The sequence below is a fragment of the Zootoca vivipara genome, chromosome 17, assembly GCF_963506605.1.
Source record: "Zootoca vivipara chromosome 17, rZooViv1.1, whole genome shotgun sequence".
NCBI classification, from domain to species: domain Eukaryota; kingdom Metazoa; phylum Chordata; class Lepidosauria; order Squamata; family Lacertidae; genus Zootoca; species Zootoca vivipara.
The window spans coordinates 3,802,421-3,814,772 of NC_083292.1; the positions used below are offsets into that span (position 1 = coordinate 3,802,421).

The 12,352-nt window shown below is 47.0% G+C and overlaps 1 protein-coding gene across 1 annotated transcript; it reads left to right on the forward strand.

Annotated features, from left to right (window-relative positions):
- On the forward strand, positions 1–10,809 carry RILPL2 (Rab interacting lysosomal protein like 2). The gene is made up of 4 exons (XM_035097559.2): positions 1–555; positions 6,197–6,348; positions 8,903–9,016; positions 10,484–10,809. Exons 1-4 carry the CDS (start codon positions 193–195, stop codon positions 10,503–10,505), a joined length of 651 nt encoding a protein of 216 aa, XP_034953450.1. The 5' UTR covers positions 1–192; the 3' UTR covers positions 10,506–10,809.
- Positions 10,810–12,352: the final 1,543 nt, after the last annotated feature.

Consider the following 12,352-nt stretch of genomic DNA (forward strand, 5'->3'; position numbering starts at 1 on the left):
CACCTCTCCCGCTGATCTTTGATTGGGTCCCCAGGAGCTTCGCCCTCAAGGCGGACTGGATTTGGCCTCTGCTCGAAACTTTCAAAGGAGGAAGGAAGTGGCTGGAGTTTGCAAAGGCAACTCCTTGCGATCCGGAGCCCCCTTCCTCCTTTCGCGCAGTTGGGTCTCCCAGGTGCATCCCGTTAGTTTGGCATGCAAGCTGAGCAGCACCAGAAGGAGGAGGAGGAAGAGGAGGAGGAAGATGAGGAGCAGGAAGGCAGTGGGGGGCCTGAGAGCGCTTTCGAGAAAAGCCCCTTCCAGCTGACTGCTGAGGATGTCTATGACATCTCTTACGTCCTGGGCAGGGAGCTGCACAAGCTCAGCAGCGAACCGCGCGTGGCCGTGCCCTCCAAGGTGGCCCAACTGCAGTTCAAGATCGTCAGCATCCTGGAGATGTTGGAGGCGCTGGTGAATGAGACCAACCTGACGGTGGAAGCCCTGAAGATGGAGAGAGACAGCTTGAGAAGAGAGGTGGAGGGGCTCCGGGAGCAGGCAGCCAGCGGAAGCACAAAAGAGGTCTGTCCAAAGATGGGACTGAGCAGTTGTTGTTGGTGTTGTAATTTATTGCATTTATATCCCACCTTTTTTTCTCCAAGGACCTCGATGTGGTCACACAGTTCTTCCTCTTCTTCATTTCATCCCCACAACAACCCTGAGAGGTAGTTTAGACGAGAGAGAGAGAGACAGAAAGTGCAACTGGCCCAAGGTCACCTAATGAGCTTCATAGCTGAGTGGGGATTCAAACCATGGTCTCCCACAATCCAGTCAGACACTCTCACCACCACACAACACCAGTTCTCATTATGAGATGTGCAGGGCCATCACTCAGGGGTAGAGAAGGGCTCCCTCAAACCTCCAGGCAGGCTTGGAGAGTCTTCAGTAGCTAGAGGGACCCAGGGTCTGGCTTGGTATAAGGCAACTCCTTAGGTTCCCATTACAATTATTATTATTATTATTATTATTATTATTATTATTATTATTATTATATATTTATTTATTTATACTCTGCCTTTTCCCTTGATGGGACTCATTATCACCACCATCATCAGTTTGGAGGGGCAAGAAATGTCTTTGCTTGGGTCTGTTACCATTTGGACAGGAAGCTGTCGGCAGACATCATATCATATCAGTCATGCAAGTGCTGGAATGAATTACTCACAGGGGGAAAAGGAAGGAGCATCAAAGGCAGCCAGTTCTTTCCAGTGTCCCACAGCTGAGTGGAGAAAAGAGAACTGACCAGCCAAGCCGGCATTCTGCACCTAGCCAGATATGCCTCTGGGAAGGTAAAAAAAAAGGTAAAGGACCCCTGGATGGCTAAGGAGTTGGGACCGAGCAACGGGAGACCTTCTGATCGGCAAGCCCTAGGCTCTGTGGTTTAACCCACAGTGCCACCCACGTCCTGGACAAGTTCTATGTTGCTATGCTAATAATGGGTAAAAGGTAATGGGTAAAGTACCCCTGGACCTGTAAGTCCAGTCAAAGGCGAATATGGGGTTGCGGCACTCATCTCACTTTCAGGCTGAGGGAGCCGGTGTTTGTCCACAGACAGCTTTCCGGGTCATGTGGCCAGCATGACTAAACCGCTTCTGGTGCAACAGAACACCATGACAGAAACCAGAGCGCACGGAAACACCGTTTACCTTCCTGCCACAGCAGTACTTATTTATCTACAGTACTTGCACTGGCGTGCTTTTGAACTGCTAGGTTGGCAGGAGCTGGGACAGAGCAACGGGAGCTCCATTGTGGGGATTCGAACTGCCAACCTTCCAGTCAACAAGCCCAAGAGGCTCAGTGGTTTAGACCACAGCGCCACCCACATCCTGCACCTAGCCAGATCTGCCTCTGGGAAGATCGCAATGTGGCAGCCCTCTCCCCTGTTTGCAGTGTCATAGCTCCATGCCAGATCACATGCAAGAGCAGAAGTGAAAATTATGCACATGGTTGGAATTTGTTTATTACATTTTTATCCCACCCTTCCTCCAAGCTCATAGTGATGTCCACTGAGGAGTGGACATCCTTCTTTGGAGGTCTTTAAGTGGAGGCTTGACAGCCATCTGTCAGGAATGCTTTGATGGTGTTTCCTGCTTGGCAGGGGGTTGGACTGGATGGCCCTTGTGGTCTCTTCCAACTCTATGATTCTATGAGTGGGAATCTGTGACACACACACCTTCCAGACAGGGCCAATGAGAGGGAACCAGACTATCTTGCATATGTTTTATGTAATTCTCAACAAAATGTATGTTTCATGTGCAATACACACAAAATTCTGAATTACAGTTCGCAAACTTGTCATGAACTGAGCATTTCAGACTCTGTACGATTGTTTGTGCCTGCGCTGTGATGGTATAACGCTGCAGTCTCATCTTTTGAAGTGCAGCTGCAGTTGTGCATTTTTGTAAGAGAACACTTGTGTGTGAATGCAACAAACGCATTGCGTGATGCACATTGTGCTGTGTTACACATGCAAGTTTAATGTTTAGAGTGTGTGGTTAGTTCGGTAGCAATCGTGTGGGTGTTTGCATAATTGATATTAGTCATTAGGATCTTAATATTCTCATCAGGAATGAATGTTAACATATTTATCTTTACCATAAAAAGGAGACCACATATTTATTTTATATGTTGTGCATAGATTTTTAGCCAGTCTGCCCTAGCTGGTGCCCTGCTTCCAGATGCTCTTTGCCTACAACACCCAGCATCCCTGACTGTTGAATATGCTGGCTGAAGCTAATGGGAGTTGGAGACCAACATTCAGAAGACCGCAGGTTCCCCATCTCTGGCATCCATCAGATCTCTTGCACTTTTTCTTCACAACAGCCTTGTGAGGTTGACTAGGCTGAGAGGGAGTGCTTGACCAGAGGAAAATACTTTATACCAAATCAGAGTATTGATCTACCTAGTTGTCTACAATGACTGCCAGTGGCTATCCAACATCCCAGAGGGTTTTTCCAGCCCTGCCTGGAGATGCCAGGGATCGAACCGGGGATCTTCAGTACGCAAAGCAGATGCTATGTCACTGAGCACAGGCATTGAACTCCAATCTGGTATTCCTGGTCCTAGTCTGAAACTATGTGTTTGTGAATTTTTTTGAAGTCCTACAATAGAAAGTGATTTACACAAATGTTACACTTTGCAATCAGTCCTAAAAGGAAGATTATTATTATTCCTATTTTACAAAAATTCAGGGAGGGAGAAAGGGGAAATAAAAACGGAAAAAATAAGGAAAAAACAGAGTGTTGGACTGGAACCTGGGACACCCAGGCTCAAAACCCCACTCAGCCTTGAAGCTCCCTGGGTGAACTTGGGTGTCTCCATCTAGTCTACTCCACAAGGTTGTTCTGAAGGTAAAATGAGGAGAACTTAAGCTCCTTGGAGTGATGGAAAGGTGGGATATAAATGTAATAACATAGCAGCACAGAAGTCAGAAGATAAGTGACTATCCAAAGGCCACCCAGGGGTGCATGGCAAAGCTGGAATTTGAACTCAGTTCTCTCCTAGCTTTCAAATTCAAACAGCTGACCTGTGTTTTTATATGCTGCAGTGTGTACATTGTTCTTTATTGTAAGTATCCTGGCCCTTGCCAAGCTATAGGAATGGAGCATTGTGTTGTTTAGTCGTTTAGTCGTGTCCGACTCTTCGTGACCCCATGGACCATAGCACGCCAGGCACTCCTGTCTTGCACTGCCTCCCGCAGTTTGGTCAAACTCATGTTCGTAGCTTCGAGAACACTGTCCAACCATCTCGTCCTCTGACGTCCCCTTCTCCTAGTGCCCTCAATCTTTCCCAACATCAGGGTCTTTTCCAAGGATTCTTCTCTTCTCATGAGGTGGCCAAAGTATTGGAGCCTCAGCTTCACGATCTGTCCTTCCAGGGAGCACTCAGGGCTGATTTCCTTAAGAATGGATAGGTTTGATCTTCTTGCAGTCCATGGGACTCTCAAGAGTCTCCTCCAGCACCACAATTCAAAAGCATCAATTCTTCGGCGATCAGCCTTCTTTATGGTCCAGCTCTCACTTCCATACATCACTACTGGGAAAACCATAGCTTTAACTATACGGACCTTTGTCGGCAAGGTGATGTCTCTGCTTTTTAAGATGCTGTCTAGGTTTGTCATTGCTTTTCTCCCAAGAAGCAGGCGTCTTTTAATTTCGTGACTGCTGTCACCATCTGCAGTGATCAAGGAGCCCAAGAAAGTAAAATCTCTCACTGCCTCCATTTCCTCCCCTTCTATTTGCCAGGAGGTGATGGGACCAGTGGCCATGATCTTGGTTTTTTTGATGTTGAGCTTCAGACCATATTTTGCGCTCTCCTCTTTCACCCTCATTAAAAGGTTCTTTAATTCCTCCTCGCTTTTTGCCATCAAGGTTGTGTCATCTGCATATCTGAGGTTGTTGATATTTCTTCCGGCAATCTTAATTCCGGCTTGGGATTCATCTAGTCCAGCCTTTCGCATGATGAATTCTGCATATAAGTTAAATAAGCAGGGAGACAATATACAACCTTGTCGTACTCCTTTCCCAATTTTGAACCACTCAGTTGTTCCATATCCAGTTCTAACTGTAGCTTCTTGTCCCACATAGAGATTTCTCAGGAGACAGATGAGGTGATCAGGCACTCCCATTTCTTTAAGAACTTGCCATAGTTTGCTGTGGTCGACACAGTCAAAGGCTTTTGCCTTTGGAGCATTAAATGCCTGATTAATGGAGCATTAAATGCCTGATTTTTTCTTTAAGTCTCATATGGTCTTGCAAGTAGGATCCCTCTTGCCTCCTAGCAGGATCCTCCTGGAAGAAGCTCAAAGGGACCAGGGTTAAGGCTGCAGCGTTCCCAACTTTTTAGTTTAGAGACAAGGCGACTAAGAGGCAAAAGGATAGAAGTTCATAAAATTATGCATGCATGGCATTGAGAAAGTGGATGGTGAAAAGTTTTTCTCCCTCTAAGACTGGAATTTGTGGGCATCCCATGAAACCGCATGTTGGAAGATTTAGGGCAGATAAGAGAAAGTACCAATACCTCTTCAGTCCCCCAAGAGACAGTGATGGCCCCAACCTGGATGGCTTCAAGAGAGGATTAGACAAATTCATAGAGGAGAAGGCCAGCAATGGCTCCTAGCCATAGTGTCTCTGCTGTGCCTCCATGGTTGGAGGAAGCAATGCTTCTGAATACAAGTTGGAGGAGAGAGGGCTCACAGGCTCATGTTCTGGTCTCCCACAGGAATCTGGTTGGTCGCCATGAGAACAGGATGCTGGACTAGCTGGGCCATTGGCCTGATCCAGCAGACTCTTCTTATGTTCTGATTCCCTCCCATTTCCATTTTTGTATTTTACAACTGGCATTCCCACTCTACTGAGTGTGCACAGATCTTGAGGGTGGCGGTGAAGATTGTCTTGTGCCCCTAAATGTCAGGGATCTCCTCGACCCTGTCAATGCCTTGCTCTTGTTTCTCTGTGGGCCTCTTTTTTTCATTTTGTAAAATTTATATACCACTTGATTGTAAAAAAAAAACCCCATCAAAGCAGTTTACAAAAGGGATAAACCAATAAAAACGATCACTAAGAAAATTACAACCATAAATTATAGAAAGTTAAAACCACAATTAAATAGAACAACACAGATTAAAACTCTGTGTTAAATTGTCTAAACATCTGGGTTAGCTTGTCTAGATAAGAGGGTATTCAGTGGCTGCTGTAAAGAATTCAGTAAAGTCACCTGCCTGATATAATAATAATAATAATAATAATAATAATAATAATAATAATAATAATATATTATTTATACCCCGCCCATCTGGCTGGGTCTCCCCAGCCACTCTGGGCGGCTTCCAACAGAAGAATAAAACACAATAATCTATTATACATTAAAAGCCTCCCTGAACAGGGCTGCCTTCAGATGTCTTCTAAAAGTCTGGTAGTTGTTTTCCTTTTTGACATCTGTTGGGAGAGCGTTCCACAGGGCAGGCGCCACCACCAAGAAGGCCCTCAATAGGCAGGGAGTTCCAAAGTGTCGTTGCTGTCACACTAAATGATTGAGTTCCTACAGATGTGGTGCAGGTATTATGTGGCACCTGTAAAAGTGCCAATTCTGCTGATTGAAGGGGTCAAGCAGGCGCAGATGGTGCCATTTCATTTGGCTCTATTTCTGTTGTGCTGCCTTGTAGGTCAACCTTGGCCCCAACAAAATGATCATAGACCTCACGGACGCAAACCGCCCGCGATTCACACTGCAGGAGCTGAGGGAGGTGCTTCAGGAACGCAACAAGCTGAAGGCCCAGCTGCTGGTGGCCCAGGAGGAGCTGCAGTGCTACAAGAGGTAAGCTGCCAGGTTATGGCTTTTTTAAGGCAGTCCTTTGGTACGTCAAACAAATTCTGTTCTTTCCTGCTGGAATGCAGATTTACCGTGCTGGACTGTGCAATTATTTTCAGTTTGTGAGCAGCTGAGGAATTAAGCTGTGTAGCTCTGATTTCACCGGGTAACACTCATCCATGCGTTTATTGCTACTGATAGTGGCCCTCTAATTTCACGGGGTTGGGGCTGGCTGGAAATGAATAATAATAATAATAATAATAATAATAATAATAATAATAATAATAATAATTATTTATACCCCGCCCATCTGGCCGGGTCTCCCCAGCCACTCTGGGTGGCTTCCAACAGAAGAATAAAACACAATAATCTATTAAACATTAAAAGCCTCCCTGAACAGGGCTGCCTTCAGATGTCTTCTAAAAATCTGGTAGTTGTTTTCTTTTTTGACATCTGTTGGGAGGGCGTTCCACAGGGTAGGCGCCACCACCGAGAAGGCCCTCTGCCTAGTTCCCTGCAACTTGGCTTCTCGCAATGAGGGAACCGCCAGAAGGCCCTCGGTGCTGGACCTCAGTGTCCGGGCAGAATGATGGGGGGAAACCTAAACAGATGGAGAGGTGGAAGACAGGGCGGCATGGGGAAGCAGAAATGGACAGAGGAGTAGAGGGAGCCCTCAGCAAGTGAGAGCTTCAGGATTCTAGTAAGCGTGATCTGTCCCTCTTCCAGCAGCCTACTGGGCTGGGTTGCAACGATGGAGAGAGTGATAAGGATGAGTGGGAGAGGTTCTATGTCAGGCATCCCCAAACTGCGACCCTCCAGATGTTTTGGCCTACAACTCCCATGATCCCTAGCTAACAGGACCAGTGGTCGGGGAAGATGGGAATTGTAGTCCAAAACATCTGGAGGGCCGAAGTTTGGGGATGCCTGTTCTATGTGAATGTGTGTATGAGAGAGAGAGAGAGAGAGAGAGAGAGAGAGAGAGAGAGAGAGAGAGAGAGAGAGAGAGAAAGAAAGAAAGAAAGAAAGAGAAAGAAAGTTGTGTCAGAAAGATAGAGAATATCTTGGTTCAAACAGAAATGGAAGTAGTGAGTGGGCTTCCAATATCAATGTTCCCTTCTTTGAAACAAAAAATTAGAACCGGTCTTAAGATGGAAAATAGATTTACATAAACTATGTTTAACTCTTGGAAGTCAAAAGCAGAGGTGTTAATAGAATCATGGAATTGTAGAGTAACTTGGAAGGGATCCCGAGGGTCCTCTAGTCCAACCCCCTGCAAGGTAAGAATCTCAGCCAGATCATCCATGACCATCCAACCTCTGCTTAAAAACTTCCAAGGAAAGAGAATCCACCACCTCTCATGGGAGTTTGCTCCACTATCAAACCCCTTTTACTGTCAGAAAGATCTTCCTGATGTTCAGTCACCTGTGATTCCCCTGGCTTTCCACCCACTTTAATAATATTAGTTGTGTGTGTGGGGGGGTGTTCTTTACTGCTAATGTCAGTTCAACAATAATACAACTCTCATCCTTTGTAAAATTAGTGCAGGGGAGAAGGGTCTAACTTCTTAAGATCTATGTATGTTCTTTAGACTCTTTAAAATATCAGTGGAAACAAGGCTTAGGGGAATAAATAGTCAGATTAATGGACTAGAGACTGTGGATGAAGCCTCCTTTCAGATCCATTTCAATGAGGAACTTGAAATTCATTTTGAAATTAATACATAGGTGGTACTTGACCCCTAGAAACCTAGCAGTAATTCGCCCATGATCATCACTACTGAATTGTTAGAGAGGCTGCTGTTCAAGGGTACTTATTTCTATGTATGGTGGGACAGCCCTGAGGTAAAAGTATTTTGGTTATTATTTTTTGCTGAAATGAATATAATAACACAGAAATAAATTGAGGTAGCACCAGTGTTTCTTAAACTGAATATTTTTACAGAAGATAACAGTAATTAACTTATTGGACAATCTGCAAGGATTGTTAGGATTGTTTCTTACGGTAGGTATTGGAAAGATCTTTCCAGCGCTGTCAAAATTGATATTGAGTGGCAGGCCTACAGGAGACAGCATTCACATACTGTATCATGTCAAAGTTTAAAGCTACTGAGCTAAGTTGCCAAGATTCTTTAAGGTGGTGAGGGGGCGGGAAGCCATGTACATATTGGCCCGAAAATAAGTCACACCTTTAAAATCGGAGGGGAGGGGAGAAAAAAATTAATAAAATACCCGAATATGAGCTTGCTCCCTTCCTTCCCTACATTGCTGGCGGCCTTTCCCCTACTACGCATGGGGTGGGCACCGCTTGTCGAGCTCCTGCCGCTGTTTGCCCCATGCTCCTGGCTACATACCGTAAGGTCACAAATATAAGCCACACTTTAATTTTTCATGGTCAGAATTTGGGGGGGAAAGTAAGGCTTATATTTAGGCCAATACGGTAGTTTAAAATATGACCGTTAAGCCTATGACCAGTTTCATGCTTAATGATAACAAAAGGGTACATGACGTCCACATGTCATGTTAGAAGGGGCATAACCCCCTGCCTTTTTTTCTCTTGTCAGTGGCCTCGTTCCAGAGAAGCAAGACTGGGGTGATCCCTTACAAAAGGCTCCGACTGTGGGAACCACTTCAGATTCGTGTCAAAGAAGGGAAGAAAAGACCACCATCAAGCGATTGTGAGTTCTGCTGCTGTAGTTGTGGGCCAGGGGCAGGAAAGAAAGCCTAGGCAGTTCTGTTGGTCTATTTATTACCAGGGGAACCTGAAATCTACTTTCAAGGTAACACCATTATTAGAATCAGCTAAAACAGGCAAACCCCGCAATGGGGTGAGCTCCCATTGCTCGGTCCCTGCTCCTGCCAACCTAGCAGTTTGAAAGCACGCCGAAGTGCAAGTAGATAAATAGGTACCGCTCCGCCGGGAAGGTAAACGGCTTTGTCATGCTGGCCACATGACCTGGAAGCTGTACGCTGGCTCCCTCAGCCAATAGAGTGAGATGAGCGCCACAACCCCAAAGTTGGTCACGACTGGACCTAACGGTCAGGGGCCCCTTTACCTTTACCTTTAAAACAGGCATGGAGAACCAGTTGTTGTTGCACTACAATTCCCATCATCACTGAATCCTGGCCTTGCTGGCTGAGGCTGATGGGAGCTGGAGTCCAACATTCATCTGAAGGGTCACTTTGGCTGCATACATCTGCAGGGCCATCTTAAGCCCACCCAGCGCCCTGGCGCTAGGTCCCTCCAGCGCCTCTCCAAGGGCCCAGGAGTGCCAAGCGGACCGCGGCAGCAGCGGGAGGCCACCTCCGAGGACTCCGCGCTGCGCCTCCTTCTCGTTTCCCCAGCGCTGGGTTCCGCTCAGTCAAGCTTCGCCACCAGCGCGCGCACCGCGGGACCAGCAAGAGCTGCTTGGGCGCTGTGCGCGCGCTGGTGGCGAAACTCGACTGAGCGGAACCCAGCACTGGGGAAACGAGGAGGCGGCGCAGCGCGGAGTCCTCGGAGAAGGAGCGCAGTCCTGGCCAGATCGCTGGAACCCTGCGCTCACTTGGTGCCCTTCCAGCGCCCTCCAGCGCTCGGTGCCGTGGTTCTCCGCGCCACTAGTCTCTATGGCTAGGACGGGCCTGTACATCTGTTCCCAGAAGGGAAATTGGCCTGTGCAGCCAGCACAGAATTGAACCCACCTTCCACTCATCAGCTGGCGCCCACTCCAGCAGAGTGATGTCAGCTGATTGACATGTGACTCTGCTTGTTGAAAAAAATGGACTTGTGGGCCAAATATGTCCTCCCTGGTGGGCCACGTTTGGCCTATCGCCCTAATTCACCTACCGCTGCACAGTCTGGGCTGTAGCTCTGTGTGGCAAAGCATCTGCTTTGCAAGCAAAAGATCCCGGGTTCAATCCCAGCATCTCTAAGTCAGACTGGGGGTGTGAAGAGCCACTGTCAGTAGACAATACTAATCTAGATAAGCCAATGATTGGCCTCGGTAATCTCTACTCCCCCCACTGAACGGGGAGACAGTGGGTCACTGGCCTTGGCATGTGCCCCACTGTACCTACCTATGATGGTGGCCCTGGCCCTAGTTGTTGCCTCACCGCACTTGGGTACCTCATCCTCACTCACCATCTTCTCCCTCTTCCAAATGCAGGTTTGCTTTTAAAAAGCCTTGATGAGGAAGGAGCCTCCCTTGTTGAGCTTTGAAGGCCCCGGGCTGTATGGGAAGCAAAATCTGGAGCAAAAACTCAAGGACTGCACTAGTTGAAGGCTGTGCTGGTTGTTTATTGCAGCGGCAGGAAGGTTGGGGCACTGTGTTTCTGTGCAAAGTTAGCATCCCTTTCCCTTTCCCTGTCCCAAGTTCTTTGTTGCTACGAAATGTTTCTCACCCATATTATGAGTGCAGCCGTCCTACTGGAAAGGCTTGTACGCCTGCAAAGAGCAGAATAAATTAGTACACACCTTCGTTTCTTTAATCATTCTGAGGTTTGCCTATTGATTTGTTGCTTTTCACAGGGTTTACTTCACAGCAGGAAAAAGAACTATTTGTCTGGACTGCGCACACCTATCAGATCATTTCTGTATTTATTGTGAAGGTTTACAATCTGGCTTTCAATTGAATGATACTCATCAGAGCAGCTTGCAAGGGACAGGGGTGGTGGTGGTAGGAAACACTCTGTTCCTGCAGCTGTTCCTTCTTTGGCCAACATATGGGGCCAAACCTGTTGGAGAGAGGGATTTGGAAGAGAGATTCTTACTCTCTTGTAGCAGAGCTAACACAGTGTTGATTGCTCCTAGCACTTTAAACTTGGTTAGATTTACATCTGCCATCATCCAACTTTAAACTAATGTTACCCATGAAAATACTTAGGCTAGAATAAATCACAGACACTTAGTTTTGCAAATAAGTGAAGTGCAAATAAGTTTCAGAAGTTACAGCAAACAAGTCTCCATTCGCTGGCAGTAAAAACAAAGAAGAAAAAGAACTTTGTTTCCTTACAAAAAGGATCATATAATATTTGGGTCAGCAAAGATGCAAGCTGTACAAATCTCTTTTTAGAGATTTAGTCCACTTGGCTTTTTTCTTGTAGCTAGGAGCAATGCTGCAGCTCCAGCTTGTTCCAGCAGGTGGTAAAGAGAGAAAGAAGTTTGGGGAGAAAAGGCTGCTGGGAGCCTGCTCACCTTCACTGGCAACTTCAGCTCAGGGCTCAGGTTAACCCTTTCATACCCACATGTGATAGTATAGTACTGTATAGCCCAAACTGCAGCCCTCCAGATGTTTTGGCCTACAACTCCCATGTTTTGGCCTGCAGCCACAGGGCAACTAGCACTTCGAGCCAAATGTTCTCTCTGGTAGGAAAAAGCAGGTACCCAGCCCTGCTCCTTCTCTGGCCAATGGAGGGGGCCAAGCTAATCTTCTCCTTGCTGTGATGTTCTTCTTGAGAGTCGGGGTGCAGCCCCTTCAGTGGCATAACCCCCCAGGTCATGCAGGAGGGAGAGTCTTATCATGAATTGGTCAGAGAATCATTTACATTACAGGGGAAAAAATGTTCATCACGGTACAGGATGCTGCTATCATGGGAAGGAGGAGGAATATAAAGATGAGCCCTGCTGGACCAGGATAGCAGTCCTGCAAAGCCACAGAGGGTAACATGAAGGCAACAGCCATCCACAGTTGTTTTTCCTTTCATCTAGTGAAACACCCCCTTACAGCATGGGAGGGTTCATTTCGCCATCACAGCTAAATCACCTTTGGCAAATTCATCCTCCCTGACTTGGTTGAATCCATGTTTCATCGCAAGGATGGGGAAACTGTGTCCCACCACCCAGCCAGGGAGCTGGCTAAGTGCTCCCTCATCCTTGACGATTTGCCTGCTGGCCGGGGCTGGTGGAAGTCAGAGGCCAGTAACATGAGGAGCAGGCTTCCCTCACCTGGTACTCTCCGTGCATTTTGAACTACATTATTCATGAGTGCTGGACACCCTCACTGGGGCTGATGGGAGTAGTCGGGAACATCCGGAGG

What these genes read in the sequence shown, in the direction of transcription:
- RILPL2 (XM_035097559.2), top strand. Translation starts at nt 193, where the DNA reads ATGCAAGCTGAGCAGCACCAGAAGGAGGAGGAGGAAGAGGAGGAGGAA. An exon ending in GAGCTGCAGTGCTACAAGAG is followed by an intron (nt 6,349 to 8,902) that starts GTAAGCTGCCAG and finishes TTCTCTTGTCAG; the next exon opens with TGGCCTCGTTCCAGAGAAGC. An exon ending in AAGACCACCATCAAGCGATT is followed by an intron (nt 9,017 to 10,483) that starts GTGAGTTCTGCT and finishes TTCCAAATGCAG; the next exon opens with GTTTGCTTTTAAAAAGCCTT.